The sequence below is a fragment of the Ochotona curzoniae genome, unplaced genomic scaffold (genome assembly GCF_017591425.1).
Source record: "Ochotona curzoniae isolate NIBS_2020 unplaced genomic scaffold, NIBS_Ocur_1.0 contig_3437, whole genome shotgun sequence".
Lineage (NCBI taxonomy): Eukaryota > Metazoa > Chordata > Mammalia > Lagomorpha > Ochotonidae > Ochotona > Ochotona curzoniae.
This window is the reverse complement of record NW_024465862.1, coordinates 211,761-236,761: the sequence shown is the minus strand read 5'-3', so window position 1 is coordinate 236,761 and position 25,001 is coordinate 211,761. Positions and strand designations below refer to the sequence as shown.

The 25,001-nt window shown below is 50.0% G+C and overlaps 1 protein-coding gene across 1 annotated transcript in view; it reads left to right on the top strand.

Annotated features, from left to right (window-relative positions):
• The first annotated feature begins 447 nt into the window (after window positions 1-447).
• Window positions 448-25,001, top strand: part of SMURF1 (SMAD specific E3 ubiquitin protein ligase 1) — a 107,105-nt gene continuing 82,551 nt past the window's right edge. Inside the window, exon 1 of the mRNA XM_040980363.1 lies at window positions 448-514. Coding sequence (XP_040836297.1) covers window positions 460-514 — 55 coding nt within the window. The 5' untranslated portion in view covers window positions 448-459. The remainder of the gene's footprint in view (window positions 515-25,001) is intronic.

The window sequence follows — 25,001 nt, the reverse complement described above, 5'->3', positions numbered from 1 at the left end:
CCGTGGGCGCGCACGTCGCCGCGGGCGCGCACGGCGGCGGGCGCGCGCAGGGCGAGGGCCGGCACGGCGGCGGGCGGGCGCGCGCGCGGCTCCGGGAGGCGGCGGCGGAAGCGGCGAGGGCGGCGGGCGTCCGGCGCTGAGGAGGCGGCGGCGGAGCAGGCGGCGGCGGCCGGAGTGGCGGCGGCGGTGGACGAGGCGGCGGCGGCGGCGGCGGCGGCTCGGGACTGGGCTCGGCGGGAGCGGCGAGGGCCCCGGGCGCCCGGGCGAGCCCCGATCCCCCGGCCTGACCAGCCGCCCTGCGCCCGGACGCCGGGGCCGCCGAGTTTGTGTCCCGGCTCGGACCCCGGCGCCCAGCCCGGAGTCGTAACCTTGAGGCGGCGGCGGCGGCGGCGGGGCCGGGCCGGGCCGGGCCGGGGGGCGGCGGCGCTGGATCCGCGGCTGCCCGATCGTTGGCGGGAGATGTCGAACCCTGGGACGCGCAGGAACGGCTCCAGCATCAAGATCCGCCTGACAGGTACGGCCGCCCCGCGCAGCCCCCTCGCTCGCCCCCGGGGACCCCCTCGGGGCGCCCCCGCGCGGGACCCCCGACTCTCCGACCCCGCCCCCCGCGGCCGCCCCCACCTGTGCCCCCGCCGGGGCCGCCTGGCCCGTCCCGCCCCACCTGCCCTCGCGCTGCGCCCTCCCGGCACCGGGTCCTCGCCCCCTCCTCTTCCTCCTTGGGATCGGCGCGGCTCGCCCTACCCGCCCACCCCGCTCGCTGCTCCCGCTGCTGGAGGGGCCCCGGCCCCCGAGCCCCCGGTCCCCAGGCCCCCAATCCTCCAGTCCCCCAGCCCCCCAATCCTCCAGTCCCCCAGCCCCCCAGCCCCCGGACCCCCGCCCCCCAGCCACCAGCCCCCCAGCCCCCCAATCCTCCAGTCCCCCAGCCCCCCAGCCACCCGCCCCCCAGCCACCAGCCCCCCAGCCCCCCAATCCTCCAGTCTCCCAGCCCCCGGTCCCCCGCCCCCCAGCCACCAGTCCCCCAATCCTCCAGTTCCCCGGCCCCCGGCCCCCCAGCCCCTGGTCCCCCGGTCCCCCGCCCCCAGCCCTCCAGCCCCTGGCCCCCAGCCCCCGGTCCCCCAGTCCCCGCCCCCCAGCCTCCAGCTCCCCAGCCCCCCAATCCTGCAGCCCCCCATCCCTCCATCCCCCAGCCCCCCAGCTCCTGGCCTCGACACCCCCGTCCTCACCTTCCCACCCCAGCCCCGCCCCCGCTTATCTCCCGGCCCCGCCCCCTCGCTTGGCTCGGGCGGCCTCCACCCTTTTCTTCCTGATTCAGCCTCGAATTCCTGCACCCGGGTCTTGGGGAGGGCTCCCGGTCTTTGCTCGCTTCCCGCCTGATCCAGGCCTCTCCAGTCTAGGCCACTTCCGTTCTGCACCCCCAAGCCCCGGGCCCGGCCCCCTGTGTGCGCCCGCGTCTGCGCCCAGGGTCCCTTACCCCGTGTGATGGGCACCGCGTGGGCTCCTCAATGAAACGGCCCGGGTGCCACCTTCAAGGCTGAGCGCCGAGCCGGGCATGGGCCTGCGACGCGGGGGCGTGTGTGTGGATGCCAACGCGCGGCTGCGGGCGCCGCAGACCCTGCCCGCTTGAAATCCGTGCCCACGGCTGGGGGTGGCGTTGCAAATCCTGCCCTGTGAGGGACTTTCCGAACTCCAGGATTCCCAGCTCTGGGAAGCAAAGACCACGTTCCGTCTGCTCCTGGTCGGGGATTTTCCCGTGTGTGTGTGTGTGTGTGTGTGTGTGTGTGTGTGTGTGTGTGTGTGTGTTCCTCTAAGGGGCTGAGTGTAGTGAGGACTTGAGAGTCTGGCGTGGACTCGCGGCCGAGAAAGCACAGCCCTAAACTGTACAAAATACAGGAAAAGGACAGTGTTTGCTTTTTGTTTTTCCTGAAAGTGAATTTTACTTTGAAAAGTTCAGAGTTGTGGTCTGATACCATTTTTGTTTTAGAAGGTTTTTTTTTTTTTAATAAAGGTGTAAGGTCAGGGCATGATTTGGACCCAAACAACAGGCTCCCTGGATTTGCAAAGAAACAGGCTAGTCCCCCGCCTTCACCTCTGAGAAACTGCCTGGCGATGGCAGGGAAGATAGGAAACGCTTGTCCGCCGGTGGATACACTGTACACAGCGTTATCTCTCTGGTTACACGAGAAGCCACATTCTTAGACATTGTAGCACTCGCGAAGTGCTAAGAACTGGCAACTTTCATTTGGGGTAGTCTGTACCTGCCTTCAGGCAAGCTTCCATTTCCTTGTTAGCAAGGCAACTGATTTGAGGAATTTGGTGGAAATGGAATCAGTTGTTCTAGAAGCAGTAGGTGTTTGTGTCAGGCATGCATGTGTGCGCGCATGTGCATGTGTGTGCATGTGTGTGAGTGTGTTCACCAAACCTGGCTCGCTGGGCTGGCCCTCTTGGGAAAAGGATACCTTGTCCTCCTCCCAGATGGTTTTGGGGTTCAGGAATGTAGATGTCACCACTGCAGGCGTGCTCCTGTCTGAAGAGCCCTTGGGTGGCGTTGGATGGGGGAGGGTGAGGTGCGTGGGCAGTGCTGTTTCTGAAACACCAACCCGTGTCTGCAGCCGGTGGTCTGGGGGAGCATCCTGCCAACAGGCTCCCTAAGAAGGTGTGCTTGCCTACACTAATGGTTCTGGTTATCTCCTGACCCTTAAAAGGCCTGGAAATGTTCTAGCTAGCTGTTTAGTTGAAGAAGGGATAAGTTTTGGTTTGCTCAGCACAGTGGTCCGAGTAAGTTTGAAATAATTCTGGCATTTTCACAGAGCTTGTTTCCATGTTTGATATTTCAAAAAAAGTGAGTTTTAAATACAAAGGATATTATATCCATTAGATGAATTCCTCACACAGCACAAGTCGTTGGGGAGACAGGAAAGACTTTGGAGTTTGAGGGGAGCACTCAGAATGTCTGGGTGCAGGTGACGCTGCCCTGGTGTGGGGCTAGCAGGTTCTGCTGGGACTGGTGATTAGCTGTGTGACAGCCAGCCTGCTGTTCCTCCTCTCTGTGTCTCCATTCACCCATCTGTCAAATGAGAGTTCAACTCTTGTGCCATTCTTTGAGCCTCTTTTTCACACCTCTACCAACTCTCCTATTTGGAATTGTTTTTGGGTACGTCTTCTTTCTGTCCTCAATCCTGGTATTCAGGAAGTTGTGTTAAAACACAGCATTTGCGTTTGATTTATGCCAAGCGTTAATTTTGTGTATTGTTTGTACTTATGAGCGTTTTGTTTCTGTTGGATCCTTTTTGTTTTTGAAAACGATTGGGTAATACGTTGAACTGCTCTCGGAATCTGTCTTAGACAGTAGAAGAATGTGTGTCTTTTTAAAAAATGGAATTAAAAATGCTCGTTTTCATTTACTCTAAAGGCAGAGGGAGAGATGGGGGGTGGACTTGGTAGGAAGAGAGAAATCTTGGATCTAATGGTTCACCCCCAGCATACCTACAGCAGCTGGGCTGGCCTAGGCTGGAGCCGGAAGTCTGTAACTGTCACCTGGGAGTGGCAGTGGCTCAAGCATGGGACACATTATCTGCTGCCTGGCTGGTTGCATTAGGCAGGAAAATGGATTAGAAATGGAGCAGCCAGGGCCCAGCACAATAGCCTAGTAGCCAATGTCATCACCTTGAATGCACCAGGATCCCATATGGGTGCGCCGGTTTGTGTCTTGGCAGCCCCACTTCCCATCCAGCTCCCTGCTTGTGGCCTGGGAAAGCAGTCAAGGATGGCCCAAAGCCTTAGGACCCTGCACCTACATGGGAGACCTGGAGGAGGCTCCTGACTCCTGGCTTTAGCTGCAGCCATTGTGGCTGCTTGGGGAGTGAATCAGCAGATGGAAGAAGATCTTCCTCTCTGTCTCTCCTCTTCTCTGTATATCTTTCTACTAAAAATAAATCATAAAAAAAGAGAAATGGTGGCACTTTGATGTAGGATGTGGGCACCACAGGTGGGGCTCTGTGCCACCATGCCAACGCCCGTAGCCTTTATATTTAAAATGTTATTTGGGTGGCAGTATGATGCCGTAGTGGGTAAAGCTGCCACCTGCAATACCAGAATGCCATATGGGCCCAGGTTCAAGTTGCTGCTGTTCCGCTTCTGAGGCAGCCTGCTGGTGGCCTGGGAAAGCAGCAGGAGATGGCTGGTGCAAGTGTCTGGACTCCTGCCGCCCACAGGGAGACTCAGCTGAGGCTGCGCGCCTTGGCCCCTACAGCCCCCTGGGGAGTGGACCAGTGGGTGCAAGATTTCTTTCTCCCTGTTGGTTTCTCCTTCTCTGTGACTCTTTCAAAAACAAACCTTTTTTAAAAAATTAAAATGTTATTTTAAATGAATGTCTATAGTATTTTAGTGGAAAACAAGTTTTTAAGTGGTTTGGGTAGGTTTAAGGGCATAATATGTCCAAAATCAAGTGGTTGAGAGCATTATTTTGGAGACATTATAGAGTTTATTGGCAAATAAAAGATTTTGGAAACATTTTGATTTAAAATTCAAACTTTGTTACGTGGCATACAAATGAATCCCAGATACATTGCTCAGTCCACTTCGGGCAAGAGAATGGCATTTTGAGCTCTAAGGGTCCCATAGCGCTCTTCGGGAAAATTAAATCTTATTCTAATGTTAACCAGCTAGTTGAAATACCACATGGTTTTATGCCTTGAAATATTCTCTGTCCTAGTATCTGGTGGAGCGTGACTGTGTATGGCAAAGAGAAGAATTCCAGTTCCAGGGAGAGGGGAAGGAGAGCGTGTGGGCACAGGAGTATGGCATGGAGGTTGCCACACACGTCACGTCACACTGGCTTGTATCCTGGTGCAGCTGCGCAGCCGGGAGAGAAACAGTGTTAGTAATGGCTGTTATTGTTCATTGATCAGTGACCCAACTGATTGCTTCAAAATACTTCATTTTCTCGTAAGGATTAAGGAAATGGTGAGGAGTATTGACTCTGTTCACTTGTAGTAAGTGTGAGTGTAATAAAACTCGCTTGTGTAAGGCAGATAGAGTCTTTGTTTCAACAACTGTGCTGTGGTTGCTGGGGTGAGATGGAGTAGTGGCTAATTAATTAGCTGATAGCCAGGTGTGACAGTTTCCTTAAGACCTGCCGCCAGAGGAGGGAGGGACAGCCTAGGCGCCTCTTTGAGCCAGCTTATCTGAGGGTGGAGGAGGGCTCGGATCCAATGCTGTTATGAATCTGAACTAGCAATTATACTTTCAAAAGACTCTCATTTCTGCCTGGTACCAGTACAGGTCTGGTCCATGATTTTGATCACATTTGTATTGTCCTAAGTGGAAAAAAAAAAAAAAAAACCACCCCCCCTACTGTTTTCTCTTTGTGATCTTGATTCCATTGATTTTACACACAAAATCTTTTCTGTACTTTACCCATCCTATTTTCAAAGTAGTTGTGATTTATCAAGCTAGAATTTTTTACACCAGGAGTTCAAACTTTTTTTTTTTGTAGCCATGAAAGCGGATTCTGTCATGGTTTTCTTTCCCTTCAACAAATTGTTTTTCTTTTGTTTTGGTTGAGGGGAAGTTCTGGAGGCATGTCACTGGTCAAGCATTTTCTTGTGAATTGAAAACAAAAGAGGAAACAGTGACCCACACAGCATCACCAAGGCAGTGATCCCGTTACTAAGACCAGCTGTTTGGTAACACATGTGTGGCTCCTTGCTGGGAGCGAGAAGAGCCAAATTGGACATTTTATTGAGTGGTTCCTAAAGTTTGAAAGAGTGAATTATCTTTACTTCTGTGTTGCTTCGATTTTTTCTGGTGGAGAGAGGCTAATGGTTAGGATTTTTACTTCAGGGTTTGAACATTTGTAATCTCAAAACTATTTTAGAGGTTAAGTATTTTTAAACAAATAGGAATCTGAAAAATTTGGTTCTGTCCCTGACAATTTAAATAACTGCTTTGCCTGCTGTGGTGTAAGTGAATTTTCTAGAGAAACCTCCCAACTTAAAATTCCCTGGCTATCCCAGACACTCGCTCTTCCTGGCTGGAGTCTCGGAGGCCCTTCTGGCTGTAGGCGAATCAGTGGAGTCGGGTTCAGAACACAAAGGCACAAAGCGTGTGGATGAGGCACACCCTCTTAAAACATTAGAATCACGATTTTGTCTCCAGATGCAATTTCATCCGTTTAGATATTTAACTGGAATGTTGTTTGTGCATTTCTGGATTAAAGGAAGCAAAAAAGCCTTTTATTGTTTGCAAACAAGGTTTCAGGTAATGTGCAGCCCTTGCTTCTGACGCTGCGCCCCGCTCTGCCGTTCCAGCTGCGTGCACCTCCATTGCCGCAGAAAGGAATTGTAATTGGCGGAGGAATGTCGGCAACATGATGTCTCACTGAGCAGGAACTACTCCGCTGGCTGCTGGGTGATGCCTTTCAGATGTTTTCAGCTCCCGGTTCCAACTTGGAGGTTGCTTTCAGGGTCCTGGCAGACGATGCTGGGAAGCTGCCGTTGCAGATGGCAGCCTGCTTTCTTCTGTGTATGCTGGGCGGCCGCTGGGCGCTGGGAAGCCGCGGTGCTTTCTTGTGCCTTAGAGGCCGGAGTAGGCATCGCAAGGTCTCAATTTTATTTCTCACTCACAGAAGTGGCACACCGAAGCAAGGGGGAAGGGTGTGTGTAGACTTACGATCTTTTCACAACTCATTTCTCCCATCTGTGATGTAAGATTCCTGTTTGTTTTTGTTTTTTAATACTGCCCACGACCTGAGAAAAATGGATTCGATATTTTAATGAGTACTCATGAATTATTTATAGAATGGCACAATGTGAATACAGAGTCATGGGTTGCTGTTGTGACGCCATAATAACCATGCAGATGATGGAGCCGGTGATGTACTTTGACATGAAGAAAATCTATAGCACCAACTGACAGACATGCAGACATGCTGCTCAGGATGGGATTGTAAGGTTTTTCTGCGAATTCGGAAACCGCCTTCGAGGACTAGTGTTGCAACCGAAGCCTGCCTCATCCCAAAGAGGTGAAAGCTTGAAAGCCTCCCTGTTGTAACCAAGGACGGCTGGGGAATGTGTGCTGACATGATGGCACTTGACTAGAAAAAGACGGGAAACTCAGAAAGCAGAAAGCCACTGTCGTTTACAGATGAAATGGCTGTGTTTCAGCACAAAGCTAAGATCAACTGAGAAACGATTATAGACAACGGAATAATTCAGTAAATCAACATGCAAACCCAGAGCAGGGAGGGCGATTTCAATCGGTGTGAACACATAAAGAGCTTTCAAAATTAATTAGAAGACCAGTAGCCTAATAGGCAAAGAAAAGGGGCAAGTCACAGCAAAGACAATGAAAATGGATTTTAAATACGTGAAAAGACAGCTGTTTCCTCTTACATGTCCATTTTGTTCCTTTTAAAAGATTTTTCATTGACAGTCAGCCCGAGTCCTACTAAATAAAATACAAATGAAAACTCGAGTGAAACAGTTCTCCATCAGGAGACTGACAGGCCAGAGACTGCACAGCTGTTCAGGGAGAGGCGGCGGAGCTCCTTGCTGCCGTGGTATAGAAGGAAAACTTGACCAGCTGCTGTGGAGGGCAGCTGCTGACGGGGTAAATGTGTGGCCCCTGGGACCCAGTGGTTCTGCCCTTGGGGTTTGCTTTCTCTCAGATGTATTCACACATTCGTGTAAGTCTTATGTGCAAAATTATTGCAGTTTTGTTCGAAATTGCAGAAGATTAAAATCAGCCTAAATGTGCATCAGTGGAGAACTAGTTAAGCAAATTATCGTATAGCCCCAAGGCTGTGTCGCTTCTGAGACGATAAATGTTCTCATTCTGATATGGAGCACTCTGTAAGACGCATTACTGAGTGGAAAACAATTTTGACTCATAAAAGTGAATAGTGTGTGTGTTGCTTGAGTAATAAATAGAACAAAAAGAGGAAAATGTATAAATGGACTGTTTGTATAGGTTGTCATTGGAGGAATACTGTGGCAAGTGTTGTGATTTCCCGTTAAGGAGGAACGAACTGAAGGCCTGGAGGAGAGCCAGGTGCTGGTTCCCGAGTGTGTGTTGGGGGAGGGCAGGGAAAGGGCATTTCATTGGATTCCTTTAGTGTTTAATCTCAGTTCTTCTCTCGCCTCCTTAAAGAGTAGATTGCTTTTTCAATAATGAAAAACATTAAAAACAAAACAGAACCTATAGTTCTTAAGAACAGAAACAGTTACATAGAGCAACCACAATGTCAACTGCCAAGAGTAGTTGCTTTACAATATAGATGTTTGCAAGTTTAAAATGAAGTGTCTCAGAGCTGTACCCAGTCTCCGGGTGCTTCCTTACCCAGACAGGTTGTGGCTTTTTCAGAATAAACTCCTTTCACACGACCATGTGGCTCTGTACAACTCACTTTCTCAAAGAGTGTTTATTTTTTTGCTGAGAGCTCCTTCTCCAAGAGGCTTGTTGAAGCAAATTAACATGAGACCCAAGTGCTTCTTCCCAGCGTCAGGAATTTGGAGCTGGCCTCCAAGACCTAGGTCATTGAGTGAGTTCTTTGAAAAGCTGGGGACTTGAATAACTGGGCTGGCCTGTATGATTTATTTGGAATGTCGTTTGGTGTTGCCTCCGACTGCTTTTGAAAAGTAATCTCATTCCTCCAGTGGAAGTGAAATCTCTCACTTGCATAAGCCAGGAGTCATTAGTCCGTTTCTAAATCAATAAGTTTGCTGTGAACACTTTCAAGGCTTGTTCTTAATTTTAACACTGACTAGAAAAGAACTATTGATATCCAATTCTGTAAGAGCAGAAAGAGTGGAAGAGTTTGCTTGCCTTTCCTCTTAGATCTTTAGATTAAAAAAATATATTTTTACTCATTTTTTTTATCCAGTTGGGTTTCTACAAATGTTACTTAACAGGTGACAGATTTGAGAATGTCGCGATGCCTGTTCATACACGTCGGTGGCAGTGAGGTGTTGGATCCGGGCCGTGCTTTGTTTCCAAATGATTCTTGCACTTAATTCCTCCCTGGAGCGAGGATGTGAAGCTCAGAAGGTGCTGTTTTGGGTGTGTGTGTGAATAAACACACATCCTAGGCTAAAAAAGCTAGGATGCAATTGGGTTTATACTCCAAAAACACATGGTCCAGCAGAAAAAAGGATTATTTAGTTTGTCTTAAATTGATAACCAGATAACAGAGCTACTGGGGGCACACTTCATCCAGCTCTAACAAATCTGTGCCTTCACAGTGATCAATAGTCATGCAGGGAAAGGCCTGCATTCCCTCCGGGAACACTGTGTCTTGCCCTTGTTTATTTGGATACTTGTTTGACTCAGTGTTTCTCTGTGAAAGGAGTGCTTATGGAAGCCACTGTGGATGAACAGAAAGGGCCTTGCTGCTGACAGGCCTCACTCTTGGCCTCTTGCTGCAGCGTCAGAAGCTCTGGGGGAGGATGGCCTGGTGGCTTCAGGCCGAGACGGAGCTTCTCGTGCAGTCTGATGACTTGGGGACAGCAGTGACAAGTTTAGTCGTGTCTGGGATCACATCGCACAGTGGTGGGGAGATCATTAATCCGGATCAAGGACTGCTGTTTGCAAACGTTGAGAATGGGAAATAGGTTTTTCTTGTGCAGGAATAGTGGTTTAGTTGCCCGCGGATAACTCCACAGTTTTCCTCCAAGGTGCTCTGTCCCTGCGTTCCAGGTTGGTGAATGGCGCTGGCAGCCAGTCCGTTCCTCAGACCAAACCTTGTAATGGCCTTGACTCACACTGCATCCTGGACCTTGCCACCTCTCTCCCGCTTTGCATTGACTCCCAGGCCCAGGCACTGTCCTCCCATGGTCTCCTGTACGGCTTCCTGTGTCTGTTGTGTTGAAATATCCCATCCATTCCTGTGTGAGTAGCGTCTGGATGAGTGGTTCTTAAATGGGGGCAGTCTTGCCCCCCCAGAGGCATTTGGCAGTGTCTGCAGACATTTCTGAGCGACATGGGTTTGTGGATGAGTACAGACCAGGGATGTGGATACGCCCTCTCCAGGGCAGAGCTACTCAAAGGATCATGCAACCCAGAATGCCGGGAGTGATGGAGATGAAGAAATGAAATAGTACTGGTACCTGGGAATACTTCCTCCCCGGTTTCCCCCCTCTGAACTCCTGAAGCTACTGTCTGCCCTAACTTGTAAAACCCTGATCTGAGCTTCATGTTGAACCATAGCTTATGCTTCCGCAGTTGGCTTTTTAAAGACTTACTTACTTGAAAGAGCTTTTCCATTCACCGGGTCACTCCCCAAACGCCTGCAAGGGCCTTGGTTGCTCTTGGCCAGGCCCTGATGTCAAGAAGCCATAACTTATAGCAGGGACTCAAAGACTCAGGCCGGCACCTGTTGCCTCCCAAGGTATGCATTAGCAGGAAGTTGGAATTGGAAGTGGAGCAGGTTCTGTGGTATGGAAGATGGGTATCCCAAGGGGCGTCTTAACTGCTCCATAAACACTGTCTTCTGGCTAGCTCACTTGGTCCAACCTTGGGTTTGTGAAATCAGTCTGGAGTGCTGCTTGTGGCTGTGGACCACTCAGCCTCTGCTGCTGAGTGATGTGATGGCACCATAACTGCTTCCTCTACCTGTTGATGGGCTACAGGATTCCCCAATTTGGCTTTTATGAATTGTGCATATGGGATTATTTGGATGTGTTCTGGTGATTGTACACGTAGGAGGAAAATTGCTGGGTCAGGGGACTGGCAGTGTAATAGGAGGTAAAGCCAGCATCCCATGTTGGCGCTAATTGAGTGCCGTTGGTTCCACTTTCTATCCAGCTCTCTGCTAATGGTCTCGGAAAAACAGTAAAAAAAAATGGCCCAGCCCAATGCAGCCACCAAGGGGAAGGAACCAGAAGGAAGACTCTCTGTTTCCGTGTGTGTCTCCCTTTCTCTCTCTAACTGACTTTCCAGGAAAACTAATCTTCAAAGAACCCTGCAAGAGTTGCTGGGTCATAAGGTAGGTGTGTGTTCAACTTCACCGCTTTCTTTCCCTGATGTTGTTGTACCAGTTTGCATTCCCTCCAACATTGCGTGCGAGTGAGCTCCAGTTGCTCCATGTTTTTGCCAACCTTGGTGTTTTCATTTTTGTTTTAACCCTTTCAGTGGGCATGATTTGGTATCGCTTTGTTCTTTTGCATTTATTTTTCTACCGCTAACACTTTAAACAGCAGCTTTAAAATTTTGAAGTCGTTGTAGGTGCCGAGGATGATGGAGAAGAATGTCCCGTTCACAGCATTGTGTATAGCCACGGGGTAAAAACAGAACCAGAAAATCATGTGTTGTGTGTGCGTGTGGAGGTTTGCTCACGTGTGCAGATTCGTGTAACCACTACCACAGCCATGACGTGGAATTTCACTGCAGCCACAGGCTCCTTCCGTTTGCAGGTCCCCCCCAGACCCTCTCTTCCATCTCTGAGAGCCCAGGAACCAGTTCACCATCTCACATTCTTCTGAGAGCGTTAATCAGATCTTGTCACCCCTGCCCTATGGCCCTCCAGTGGCTACTGTCTTAGAATCAAATCCCCTCCCTCGCGGTCCTGTCGTTGGCCTCTCTGTCCTATTCCATCAAGTCGCTGGCTTTCTCTTGAGGTTGCAGGCACCCTGGTCCTAAAACATGGCAGCTCTGTAGGACTGCAGCTTGACTTAATCTTTTTTCTTTTTTCATTTCGTGTGTGTGTGTGTGTGTGTGTGTGTGTGTGTGTGTGTGTGTGTGGTGAGAGAGAATGAAAAATGCTGTGGTTTTCTTGCTCTTGATTCACGATGTTGCTTGTCATTCAGCTGTGCGTGTCCCCTCTGGGTTCAGGCAGAATGGTGCTTGGCACATGATGCTCACAAACCCTTGCTGAATGAGGCTTGCTTACCTCCTGTGTTGGGCAGGTTGTGTGTGTGTGTTTGTGAGAGAGAGAGAGAAAGAGATGGGGGTGCATCGAGGGAGGAACCGAGGAGAGAAGGGAGAGAGAGTGAGTGGGGTTGAGGGGCGTTTGTTCACAGGATTCACGGGGCCTTTGGGCTGTTGTCTGCTAGCCTAGGTGGCACCCAGAAGGCCTCGCCTGCTTCGTCCTTGGCTTCTGGGCAGTTCCAGAGGTCCATATCAAAGCCTGACATTATCTCAAGGCTCAAATTGGGCCCATTTTTCAGTCTGGTTTCTTGGCCTTCTGCTTGGCCTCTCCCTTGGGGCTGTTGGAAATGCTTGCTTGGGGTGGGAGATGTCACAGTGTGCCCTCTGCTCAGGCCTCAAGGCGCGTCTGGGGCACTGTTTTCCATTTTCAGGCCGAGCACACCTAGCAAGGTTTGGGAGGAACCTAGGCTGTGAGGTTCTCTGCCCGTCCCCACCCCGTGCAGGGGTATCCGCCTTAAAGTTCACTTCTCCCTGCTGTTCACTCCAGGTGGCAATTTGTAGCCCAAAGGCCCCTTTTAGCAAAAATAAATCTGCCCTCTCCTCTCCTTCCAGGGTCCCTAGACGCCGTGGGAAGCAGATGGGACATTTGGTTCTCCTGACTTCCTCCTAGGCCCCCTCATCCTCCCTGTGGCCACATCAGTCAGGGTAGTGACCTTCTCAGTCTGGGCTGGTGAGATGTGTGTTGACTTTGCCTTACCACCTTTCTTCAGTCAATTTATATTTCTTGTCCCGTATTTTGTAATTTCATACTTCCTGATACCTTTTTAAAAAGTATCTTCAGAAAGTGGGAAACTCTCAGATGCAAGGAGCAGGAAGCGTACTTTACATTGGTCCACTGGGCAGAATTTCATTCAGTTCATTTAACTGGGAAATGCAGAGACGGTTCCAGTGACATGGGGAGGACCCAGCTTCCCTTGGTTTCTTGGGGTGCTGATCTCAGAACATGCTTGCCCACCTCCTCTCCTTGCTGTCAGGAGGAGGCTGTAGCCCCTGTGGCTGTTTAGCTTCTGGGGTTAAATCCAGCAGAAAGTTTAAAGTTAGCTTCCCCAAACAGCCCAGTCTGGAATTAAGTTGTTTTGTATGATTGGCCTGGCAGTCAAGGGTCTGTTTTGGAATCTAGTACTAGAGAGGGTTCCATCTAAAATACGGAATTGGGGTGTCGCAATCAGTAAAACAGATGCTGAGAAGGCAATGGAACAACTGGATCACCCCAACTACTTTCTTTTAAAATAAATAAAATTGGGCTGGCACCTCGAGTTAGTGGAGTAGACCTCTGCCCATGGCACTGGCATCTCATATGAGTGCTGTTTTAAGTCCCGGCCACTCTGCTTCTGACCCAGCCGCCTGCATGTGATCTGGAAGAGCAGTGGATGATGCTGGGGTCCTGGAAGAGACTCCTGACTCCTGGTCTCGGATCAGCTCAGCTCTGGCTATCAGGGTCATTTGGGGAGTCAACCGGAGGACCTCTCTTTCTCGCTCTTCTCTGTAACTCTGTATTTCAAATGAAAAACAAAAGTAAATAAACCATATAAGCTTTATGTATGTTTAGTATAAAGAAAATAAAGCCATCATTTATTGCTTTTTTTTTTAGATTTATTTATTTTTATTGGAAAGGTGGATATACAGAGAGGAGGAGAGACAGAGAGGAAGATTTCCCATCTGGTGGTTCACTCCCCAAGTGGCCGCAACAGCTGGAGCTGAGCTGATCTGAAGCCAGGAGCCAGGAGCATTTCCAGGTCTCTCATGCAGGTGCAGGATCCCAAGGCTTTGGGTCGTCCTTGACTGCTTTCCCAGGCCACAAGCAGGGAGTTGGATGGGAAGCAGGGCTGCTGGGATTAGAACCAGTGCCCATATGGGATCTTGGTGCATTCAAAGTGAGGACTTTAACCACTATGCTATTGCACTGGGCCCTATTGCATTTATTTTTAAAATTAATTTGATTTTTGGTGATGTCTGCATAGCTGATTAGGGTGGGCAAGGTTGAGGATTAGGGAAAGTGGGTGAGACCATTTTTTTCCAAATTTTCTTTTTCTTCTTCCTTTATCTGGTGGAAGGAGGGAGAGGAGAGAAGCTGCACTCAGCCTAACAAACCTAGGCAGTACCCGGGCATCGGGAACGGCCACTTACGTCATCCCAGGGTCCCCGGTGGGGAGCATGCTCCAGGGGTTCTGCTCCAGTGGTTTCAGTAGTTCTGAAATGCTGTTGATCTCGCCAATGCAAGGAGGTGAACTCCTTCTAAGGTCTAATGGCTGACTTAGTCCGTCTTAGAATCTGTTCTCCCGGATATTTGCTGGCAATACTTGGCTGGGGTAGTGGACCAATTTGTTCTGTGCTCCTTCTGTTATGGTACCAGGTGTTCTCTGCAAGCTCCAGTGGACTGCCATATCCTCCGTGTGCATCTGTGTATGCTCTGTCTGAGCCACCGCGGAGACCCAGTTCTGACACACAGACCCCACAGTCAGACCACAGATCCTGTGATTCTCTCCATGGTTGAAGTTCTGAGTCCAGCAGTTCAGTTGAGGGGATCCCCAAAGAATCCTCATCTGACGTGATCCCAGGCTTGAATTGTGTGTGCTTGCCAGTGTGGGGTTCGGCTCTGTCCGTCTCTGACATCAGCCTACACACACACTGATAGTTGAATTGCTGGATCAGTTCTATCTCCAGATCCATCTCATGTAAACCAATGGGTGCTGCGGCCCAATCCATCCCTGCCCACCACACATGTGGCCCTCACCTACATTAGCAGGAGCTGCAGTCTAATCGGAGTGACCCCCAATAACCACCACCAGTTCCACGCCAGCCCTGACTTCCGTGCTTGCCAATATGTGCAGCAGATTGGTTGAGTCTGCCCCACATCCCATTCAGCTCTCGTATGTGTCAGTGGGCATTGAAGCCTAGCTCAACCCAGCTGACCCCAGCCCTGGTTCTCATGCTCATCTGTGGGAGTTACAACCCATCAGAGAGGTGTCCACTTTCCCTACTGGGCCCACTCCCAGTCCTGTGTCTTGCACTCTGCAAGTGTTTTTGCAGTCTAGCTTGACAGGATTTGCCCCCAGTCCCAGCATTTGCCAGTTGATGCTGTGGCAAAGCCCAGCCAACCTACACTTAATCTGACCTGTGAATGCACCAGACCCAGTTCACTTGCAGGCCAGCAGGAGTTGTAGCCCTGTCAGGCCTGGTCTGCCCTGTATCCCAGTTCTCAGCTTGGTAGTAGGAACAGAGTATCCCCTGCAGAGTATCCCCCCACAGCCCTCTTACCGGGCTTAACCCCCAGGGCTCATGTTGTACTGATAGGTGCTGCAGCCCAACCTGGCATGGCCTGCCTCACCTCAGCATTTGCTGGTGGGTGCTATAGCCTGGTCTGGCATGATCTGCCCCCAGTTCTAGTTCATATTGGTGGGTGCTACAGCCTAGCCCTGCTCAGCCTGTCTCCAGTCCTTGCCCTAATGTGAACTGACTGGTGTTGAGACCTGAACCATTCTTTCCTGTATACCATATTGGTTCTTGGATCTGCCAGTGGGTGTTATAAACTGGCCCAGCTTGGCCCTCACCCAGGCCTCAACCAGACCTGACCCATGCATACGCCAGCAGGTACCATAACCTGGCCTGGTCTGGGCTGCTCCCAACCTTGGTTCTTGCACTCATTTGCAAGGAACTGTGTCCTGACAGAGGAGTTCCCCAAACTCCTCTGTCAGGTCTCCTCCTAGTGTCAGAGATCTCACGTACACCATTGGGTTCCTGGCCCACGCAAACTTAGTCCACCTCCAGTCCTAGAAGAAATAGTGGCCTTACCTAACTGGCGCACACCCATTCCGGTTCTTACTGTTGGGTGCTACAGCCTAGCCACACCTGCTCTATGTCCAGACCCAGCTCTTGCATGTACCTAGCTCAGCCTGTCCTGTTCTCATCCTGGCTCTCACAAGCACCAGCAGGTGCTGGAGTCTAGCCCAGTCTAGTGCAATCTGCAGACCCAGTCCACATCCATGCTGAGGGACTTTGCAGTCATGTCCAGCCCAGATTACTGCCTCCATTCTGTCTCTTACACTCACCAGTGAGTACCACAACCTGGCTGGGGTGTTCCCTTAACTCCTCAACCAGGACTGTTCCCAGCCACAGATTTTGCTCTTGCCAGTGGTTGCTCTGACCCAGCTTGGCATAGCCGATCACCCATCTTGGCCTTTACCATCAGATGCTGTAGTCTGGCCTGTCACGGCCTGCCCCAGTCCCAGTTCTCACTGGTGAGTGCTACAGCCTACCCCTGCTCAGTGTGCTTCTGTTCCTGGCTCATGCAAGCTGGTAGGTGTGATAGCCTGGCCCAGCATGACCCGCAGTCCAGCCTGGCTTCTGCACCTGCCAGTGGGATAAGGACCTGCCTGGTCTGCCCCACTCCAGAACCAACCAACACCCTTCCTGACAGGTGGCGCTACCTTGCCCGGCCTTACCAGTATCCAGGCCTGAATCACATGTTCTCTGGTGGGAGCTACAGCCCACTAGGGGTGTTTCCGTTTCCCCACTAGGTCCACCCCCAGACCCAGATCTCACATATGCCAGCGAGTCCTAGGCGCTTACCTGACATAGCCTTCCCCCTCTGTTCTGGCCTTTGCACGAGTTGGTGGATGTTGCAGCCTAGCACAACCCATTCTTGGGTGCACCTGTGGGTACTGCAGCCTGGACGAGCCTGACCTCTTCTCAACCCTAGCATCCGTGAGTGTTGGAGGGTTCCATGTCCAGGCCTAACTCAGTGCTTCACTACACCAGCTCTTAAACAAATCAGTGGAAATTGCAGTTCTACAGGAGTAGGCTCACATACACCCCACAGAATGTGCCCCCGGACCTGGTTCTCTTGTGTGCTGGCTGGTGTCACGGCTAATCCTAATGTGACTCATCCTCTGTTCCGACACTAACTGGTGGTTACTTTGAGCTAGTCCTGTTAGGCAGGCCCCCAGCCCTAGCTTTTGAGTGCATTGGTGGCTGTTGGTTGGCAGTGGTTGATGCTAACTAGCCTAACTCAGGTCTCCCGCTTGGGCAGGTGCATCAGTCTGACCCAGAAAGGTCCTCTGGCTAGCCCCTCACTCTCTGTAAGTGTAGTGTCCCTGTCGGTGGAAGTCCCCAGAAGTCATTCCTCACCTCCTTTAGCAGGCCTTGCTCCCTCATATCCCCATTTGCTCCTTCCCTGAGCTTTCCATAGTCCCTGCGCCCAGCAGCACATGGGTTCCCCAGGTCAGTCCTCTCAGCTGGCCTGGAGCTGTGCCTACCCAAGATCATAGATGGGTTTCCATTGCTGGTCCTCTGGTAGTCGTGGTGGTCTGGGACCTTACCTCTCCAATCTCCTGGGACACAAGTGCATGCTCAAGACCCCAGCCCATGAGCACACCACACTAACCTGGGGCCGTTCCTTCCTTCCTCCCACCACCCTTGGACCTAAACACCTGTGCGATCTTAGGCTCAGCTGACGGCCCCAGTGAGGCCCCAGGCCCCAGAGCTCATGGAAGAGAGCAAGGCCGCTGGTGGCCCCGGCTCACAAAGCCCATTTATTGCATTTCTGTAAAAGAAGTGGAACTTTGATTGCAGTATAAAGCAAAACGTGCCAAGAATTTTTGTCAAGGGTTAAGACAGTAACTGTCTTTGGGAATTTACCCCAGCAAATGTCATTGTCAGTTTGTGTTGTAGAATATTTCTGGATTGCTATATATGATTGCTTGATTTTTTTTGAATACCGAGATTTAAACAAAGTTCAGATGCAGGTTGTAGGAATATAGCCTTACATTTTTTTTTCTCCATAGAGAGATGATGGGGAATCTTTTTTTTTTTTTTTTTTTTTAAGATTTATTAGAAAGCCAGATTGACAGGAGAGACAGAGAGGAAGAGCTTCCATCTGCTGACTCGCTCCCCAAGTGGCTGCAACAGCCAGATCGCAGTCAATCCGAAGCCTGGAGCCAGGAGCTTCTTCCGGGTCTCTCACGTGGGTGCAGGATCCCAAAGCTTTGGGCCTTCTTTTACTGCTTTTCCAGACCACAAGCAGGGGACTGGATGGGAAGTGGAACAGATAGAACGCGAACCAGTACCCATATGGGATCCTGGTTTGTGCCAGGGGAGGACTTCAGTAACTAGGTCACCGTGCGGGTGCAGATAGGGAATTTTTCAGAAATAAAAATTCATGTTAATTGCTTGAAAATTGACATCAGGATGTATATTACAAGAGAGGAATTATTTCTTATGCAGGAACATACTTTTTACAAGAAATGATTCCTAACCCTTTCTTGTAACAAATTCTTTGACTTAAATGTCTGTTCTTGATAGTTTAGGGATTTGTATTTTCACTTCTATATTCCTGTTTTTATAAAACAAAGTTCGTGTGAGGTGCCTGGTTGGAGGTTGAGTCTGCACCAGGGGCCCATGCCCTGTGTCAGAGCTGTGCTGCCCCCTCCCTGTGCCTTTAGGCAGCTGACTTCCTTTCTTTGTTTCCGTCTATAGAAGCGGGGCAGTCATTGGGACCGGGATGGGTATCGTGTGTGCAAAATGTAGTGGTCCACTCCCCCTCCTGGTACCCACCCAGTGCTCAGCACATGTTAACGTTAGCATTATCTTTCCTCCCTGAGGAAAAAACTGCTTGAAAGTCATACCACCAAGGGACGTTATAATCCTGTGATTCACGTGGAGATTTCACAGAAAAATCTAAGGAAATGTGTCTTGGAATGGCTGAAACGTAGTGTGGTCACTGCCCCAACCTCAAAGTCCTGGAAGTTGTTTGCATACCAACAGATTAATGCCATCTGTCCTTGGCCTAAACACAACGCAGTGTGATCTAGAAAGTTTCTTTTCATTTTTGTTCTGAAACTTAGCATTGGACCTGATCTGCAGTGTCGGAAACTTAATACTCACTGAATCAAGTGGGTTTATACAAGACCCAAGGTAGCTTGGTGACTCTGGTTATTTCTTTGCTTTGGTGGTTTAGGAAGAACGTGAGATACATTTTTTAAAGAAAGATTTTATTTATTTAAAAGGTAGATACACACAGAGAGAAGGAGAAATAGAGGTCTTCCATTTGCTGGTTCACTCCCCAAGTGGCTGAAGAGGCCGGAGCTAGACTGGACAAAACCAGGATCTTGCAGCCTGGAGCCTCCAGATCTCCCGTGTGAATGCGGGGGCCAGGCACTGGGTCATGGGCTGCTGCTTTCCCAGGCAGTCAGCGGGGAGCTGCATGGGCCGCAGTGTTGGCCTCAACATACGTGTTTTTGGGAAACTGTTTTATTGGTTGAATAAACCATGTAGGAAGCCAAAGGCAAATTAAGCGATGGTATCTGTATCATTGTTTTCTTTTCTTTTACTTATTTTATTTATTTGAAAGGTAGAGAGAGACAGATCTTCTATCTGCTGGTTCTCTCAAACAGCTGCAGTGACCAGGGCTGGTCCTGGCCAAACGGGAGCCAGGAGTTTAGTCCAGATCTCCTACATGGGTACAGAAGCCCAAGCTCTTGCGTCATCGTTTGTACTGTTCTCAGGTGCATTAGTAGGGAGCTCGATCTGAAGTGGAGCAGCCAGGATGCGCGCTGGCTTGCGCGTGGCATGCCAGCACTGCAGGCAATGGCTTTTACCACTGTGTCACAGCGCTGACTCCAGTGTCTGGAACCTTTTAAAAATAATAGTTGTTGGCAGAAGGCCTGCATACGAACATGCCTTTAACACCCAAACAGGTTCAGTATAAAAGGCCTTTTTTTTTTTTCAGATTTGAGCTCAGTGGTTATAGTTGATTTTCCACCAGGTTTATATATGGGCAGTTTAGTGTAGAGCTCAAGTGATAGTCACAGGCTGTTTAGTACCAGTGTGGTGTATTGAAAGGCTGCCGTGTAATGTGCTTAGCATGCATTTAGAAACAGAACCTGTAACGGTGTCTTGTAGCCTTGAGGGAATGCTGCTGCTTCTAAGAAACTGCTCTTCCGGATGCTGTGGAATGAATTACTAGAAACTGTTGTTTTGGTTTTTTTTTTAAGGAGGAATTCCCTGTTTTTGTTTTTTATTTATTTATTGCTATTCTTATTGAAATGATCATGGAAGTCTTTTGGTGGTCGATCGCATTGACTGTGGCTCACCGCACCAGCTGCGTGTGGATAGAATGCCCCGTTGGTGTGAGACGGCGTCAGAGAACTCAGTGTGGCTGGGTTGCCTTGTCAGGAGTCCCCCGGGCTGCTTCTGGCACCTTGCACACACACACACACACACACACACACACACACACACACACACACGTGTTTCACTAGTACCTGGAGGTGCTGACTGATTCTGTGAAGTGCTTCCTGTGTTCCAGTGCATTCTGAAACTACGGAAGTTATTTACTGCACACCATAGAGAGCTCAACGCAACAGTTCAAAAATGTGCAATTTTATTTTCAAAAAGGAGTCTTGTTTTAGAGGATGACACCTAAATTGAAAACGAGAGTGAATCTTAAATGGAGATAGTTTATCAGCTGAGGTGCTTCTCTCATCACCTGCATGCTGGTGCTATTTGTGTTTAGAACAGGCAGAAGTCAGACCAGTTTCTGTCGGCTCTGCTTTACAAAAGGATGTGATTGTGTCATAGTTACGCCAGGTCTGAGTTTCAAGCAGTGTGTGAGTCAAGAATGTGAGGTTGTGTTAGAATAGATTGGATCAAATTCAGAAGAGAAGCATTTCATTAATTTTTAGTGCATACATCATAGCCTTAAGAGTATTTTGGTTGTGTCTTTAAATAGATAATGCATGCATGTGATATAAAAAAAGGTGTCCATTAAAAATAAGCTGTCCTTCCCCGTCGCTTGTCAACGTGTTTGCCTGCAGGAAGTAGCTCTTCTTAGCTCAGTGTTACTCATTTCTTCTGTATTCTTCCAGAGATGTTCTGTCACCTTCCTCCCTCCCCTCCTCTACCCAGATGATAGCATACTGTGTACCCTGGGCTGGCTCCATTTTTTTCATTTCTTTCCTCTTTTTTTTAAAAAATTATTTTTATTTTTATTTGAAAGAAAGTTACACATGCAGACAGAAAGAGAAAGATCTTCCACCTGTTGCTTCAAGCTGCAGTGGCTGGAGCTGGGACAATCCAGAGCCAGGAGTTTCTTCTGGGTCTCTCACATGGGCGTAAGGACCCAAGGACTTGAGCCATCTTTTGCTGCTTTCCCAGGCCATTAGCAGGGAACTGGATTGGAAGTGAAACAGTCGGCACAGGGATCGGCATCCATAGTTACTGCCTGCATAGTTACTCCACAGCACTGGCCCACTGGCTCCATTTTTCTACCTCCTCAGCTGCGTCTGTAGCCCACATTGAGTCGCAGCGTCACCCTGCCCCCTTGCAGTTCGGTGGGACCACGTGGCTGATTCTGGGTATTGTGAGAAGCCTTTGTAGTGGCCCGGGAAGGGTGAGGCATATGGAGCCTTCAGCCTTGGGGTAAAGCACCCCAGAGCACCCGCCAGCAGCTCAGGTCCCTGGGTGAGTGTGTGGGTTGTTCCCAGATCCAGCCTGTGCCGAACATGCAGTCATTACAAAGAGTGAACTGTTAATTTGTGTATTTGATTGGTATAGCCTGTTTCCCTCTTTCTGTTTGTTTGTGTTTATTTTATTTATTTGAAAGGGAGAGAGAGAGAGGGGTTGTATTCTTTGGTTTACTGCCAAAATGCCTGCAACAGCTATGGCTCAGCCAGGTGGAAGCTTACTCTGAGTCTTCCGCATGGGTGGCAGGGACCCAGGTACTGGAGCATCAGCAGGAAGCTGGATCAGAGAGAAGTCCAAGCCAGGGGTGTTGCTGTGGCATCAGGCAACTCACGGGTAACTTAACTGCGGTGCCAATGCCTGCCCTGGCACTTTGAACCCAGTTCAGATGATTGGCAAGTTTGTTATAATACGGAAGAACATCTTATTAGAGAATAGTTTTATTTTAACTATGTAAATGAACGCATTTTGTCCTAATGTATTACTACACAAATTTATATTTTTAGAAAGGAACATGTAGTTCCTAATTATATAGGAAAAATAATTGTTGTTTTAATGAGTCTTGACTCTAACTTTATCACTCATAAATCTTGTCTTAGCATTTGATATCCGCTTTCTAAAAAAGTTATTTCTAAAGGAAGATACACATCAAAGTCCCCTCAACACACTGTACTCATTGTGGAGCATGATACATGATCATTGGTGTCTCGGGATGAGAGGAGTGTTAGGCAAGGCCAGTCCTGTCTCCCAGGAGTGTCACAGCACACTGGAAGCCACACATTTGCTAGGAACAGTTAAGTGACAACAAAAAGTATCAGATGAGAGGGGAGCTCCTTGTGGGCAGGTGATGCTGCTGGGGAGACCAGAGTTGAAAGGCCTCTGGAAAATTCTGGATGCACAGAGGGACCTGGAAGTAATAACAGAGGCAAGGCCCGGTAGAGTAAAAGTATGAGCATTTTGAAGATTTATTTTATTATTATTATTTTTTTTATTGGAAAGGCGGATATACAGAGAGGAGAGACAGAGAGGAAGATCTTCCGTCCGATGATTCACTGCCCAAGTGAGCGCAACGGCCGATGCTATGCTGATCCGAAGCCAGGAGCCTCTTGCGGGTCTCCCACGCGGGTGCAGGTTCCCAGGGCTTTGGGCCGTCCTCGACTGCTTTCCCAGGCCACAGGCAGGGAGCTGGAAGGGAAGCGGGGCTGCCGGGATTAGAACCGGCGCCCATATGGGATCCCGGGCGTTCAAGGCGAGGACCTTAACCACTGTGCCACTGTGCTGGGCCCAAGTATGAGCATTTTGAAGGTCAGGTGGGAGTAAGAGGCTCCAGGCAGGTGGAGGAGCAGCAGGCACGCAGCACGCGCAGGAGGTCCAGCAGGCCTGGGACAGGCTGAGATGTAACATCAGAGGGGAACGCTAGGGAGTGGGATGTGTGTCCTGACCTGAGAGGCTTGCTGTGTAGAAAGACAGGGCTTGTTGTTTCAGGCCCGTGGAGTAGCCTGAGATCCAGTGTATGGCTAAGACCGGCAGCCTGGGTCCCACTCGAGGCTCTGCTACAGTCAGGAGCTGGTGGCCAGCAGCCTGGGTCCCACTCGAGGCTCTGCTACAGTCAGGAGCTGGTGGCCAGCAGCCTGGGTCCCACTCGAGGCTCTGCTACAGTCAGGAGCTGGTGGCCAGCAGCCTGGGTCCCACTCGAGGCTCTGCTACAGTCAGGAGCTGGTGGCCAGCAGCCTGGGTCCCACTCGAGGTTCTGCCATCTGGTAGCTGTGAGAAGTGCTAGGAAAGGCACGTAGGGCCTGTGCCTGGAGGACGGGCATGGTGATGATGGCAGTGGCTGCTGCTGCTTGGAGAGGACCCAGAGGACAAAGGAGGCGCCTCCACCCAGCAGGCAGTGTTCAGGATGGCTGTGTACAGGATGTTTTTTTCTAGGATGTTTTACAAGGCTATTTCTTTGGGACTAAGTTTAGACTAAATGCTTTACAAAGTTCCTCTTAGAAAACATTTCTTGAGTCACTTGTGTATGCTGGGTCGTCTGGCAGGTGGAGTCCTGGACTTTGGGAGGGGATGGAGACCAAAGGCAGAATCTCCGTCCTGTTTACCTTTTCTGTGCATTGTTACAAAGTTAGTGTCAGATTCCAGTTTGGCCCTAGAAACCCTTCCAGTAAGAGGAGACACTCTCTGTGAGCAAGGTAGGTTAAGGATTCTGGGTGCCGGATCTGCAGATAAAATGCAGCCAACACTTGGGGTGGGGAAGGGAAGCTGTAGTTGGCCCTTGTGCTTGCTTGAGTGTGTTACTGTGACATTGTAACTCATTTTTCTCCAGGTCTCCCATGCGGGTGCAGGGTCCCAAGGCTTTGGGCCATCCTTCACTGCTTTCCCAGGCCATAAGTGGGGAGCTGGAAGGGAAGTGGAGCAGTTGGGTATGAGCTGGTATCCATATGGGATCCTGGCACACGCAGGGCAAGGACCTTAGCTACCACGTGCTGGGCTCTGTGACTCATTTTAAAACCTTCTTGGAAGCAGTCATTGCAGCCCATTCTGGCTTCTCCAGTTTATGTGGTGATTTTTTTTTGTTTGTTTTTGTTTAAATCTTGGGCCCACTTCTATTTAGAAACAGGTACTGTGGGCAAAAGGTCAAGTCTCAAGTGCACAGGAAAGAGGGGAGTCAAGTCCTAGGGAAGCTTCTGTCTAGTTTCCTTTCCCTTATTTCTGCCCTGGATTACTTCGGCCAGAGCTGTGCACCATTCACCCCCAAAGCTAGAAGTCTCAAACTGTTCCAGAAGGATATTCTACCGAGGCTTAGCTGTAAGGTTTCAGAGCTGGGACAGACTTAGGAGTGCCCCTTCTGTCGTTTGGGCTTTTCAGAAGGGAACTAGGTCAAGTTTGTGGACTAAACTCTAGTTTAGTTCCTGGATGAATGTTCTGGTTTGAGTATGGATTTTAGAGTTCGACTGACTTGGGTTTCAAGCCCGCCTTGGCTGCTCCACCCTGGTGGCTTTGGGGATACGAGTAGAGACGTGTGCTGACCCTGACACTGTTCTGTTTGTCAGGAAGGACTTGTACTAAGCTCCTGCTATACATTGTATTTGTCCTGCCTGTGAATTCACGGGGTAGATTATGTCCTTGTCCCCATTTTGGAGAGGCAGGTTACAGTGGAGTCAGATAACCCAGTACTACCACATACCTATGGCCTTGGGCGAGTCCTGGCCTTCATCTTCAGCCTCAGACGATCCCTGTGCAGCCAGACTGTTGTAAGGACCGGATGAACTAACTTGCACCGGCGGTTGCCGGCACAGGGCTTCGCTGAGAGCTTGCTCTGGGTGGACTGAGGCTGAGCTGCCTTGATGTCCTGAGAGCACTTCATGAGTTGATGAGAAGAGTCAGTCCAGTTTCTGAACCTCATTATTGTCTCCCAATTAAGTTGCAGAGGCACTATTCAGTTAGGAGCAAGCATGGTGGGTCCCCCTTCTCAGAAGGTGACAACTTGAAGGGCATGCGCAGGGGAAATGGCCTCTGCTTTCTTAGGAAACAGATGTTTTGCTGTGCAAATTTCCACCCCCTCTTACCAACCTTAACATTTATTTTTATTGCTATCTACCACTTGGCCTACACCCCTACTG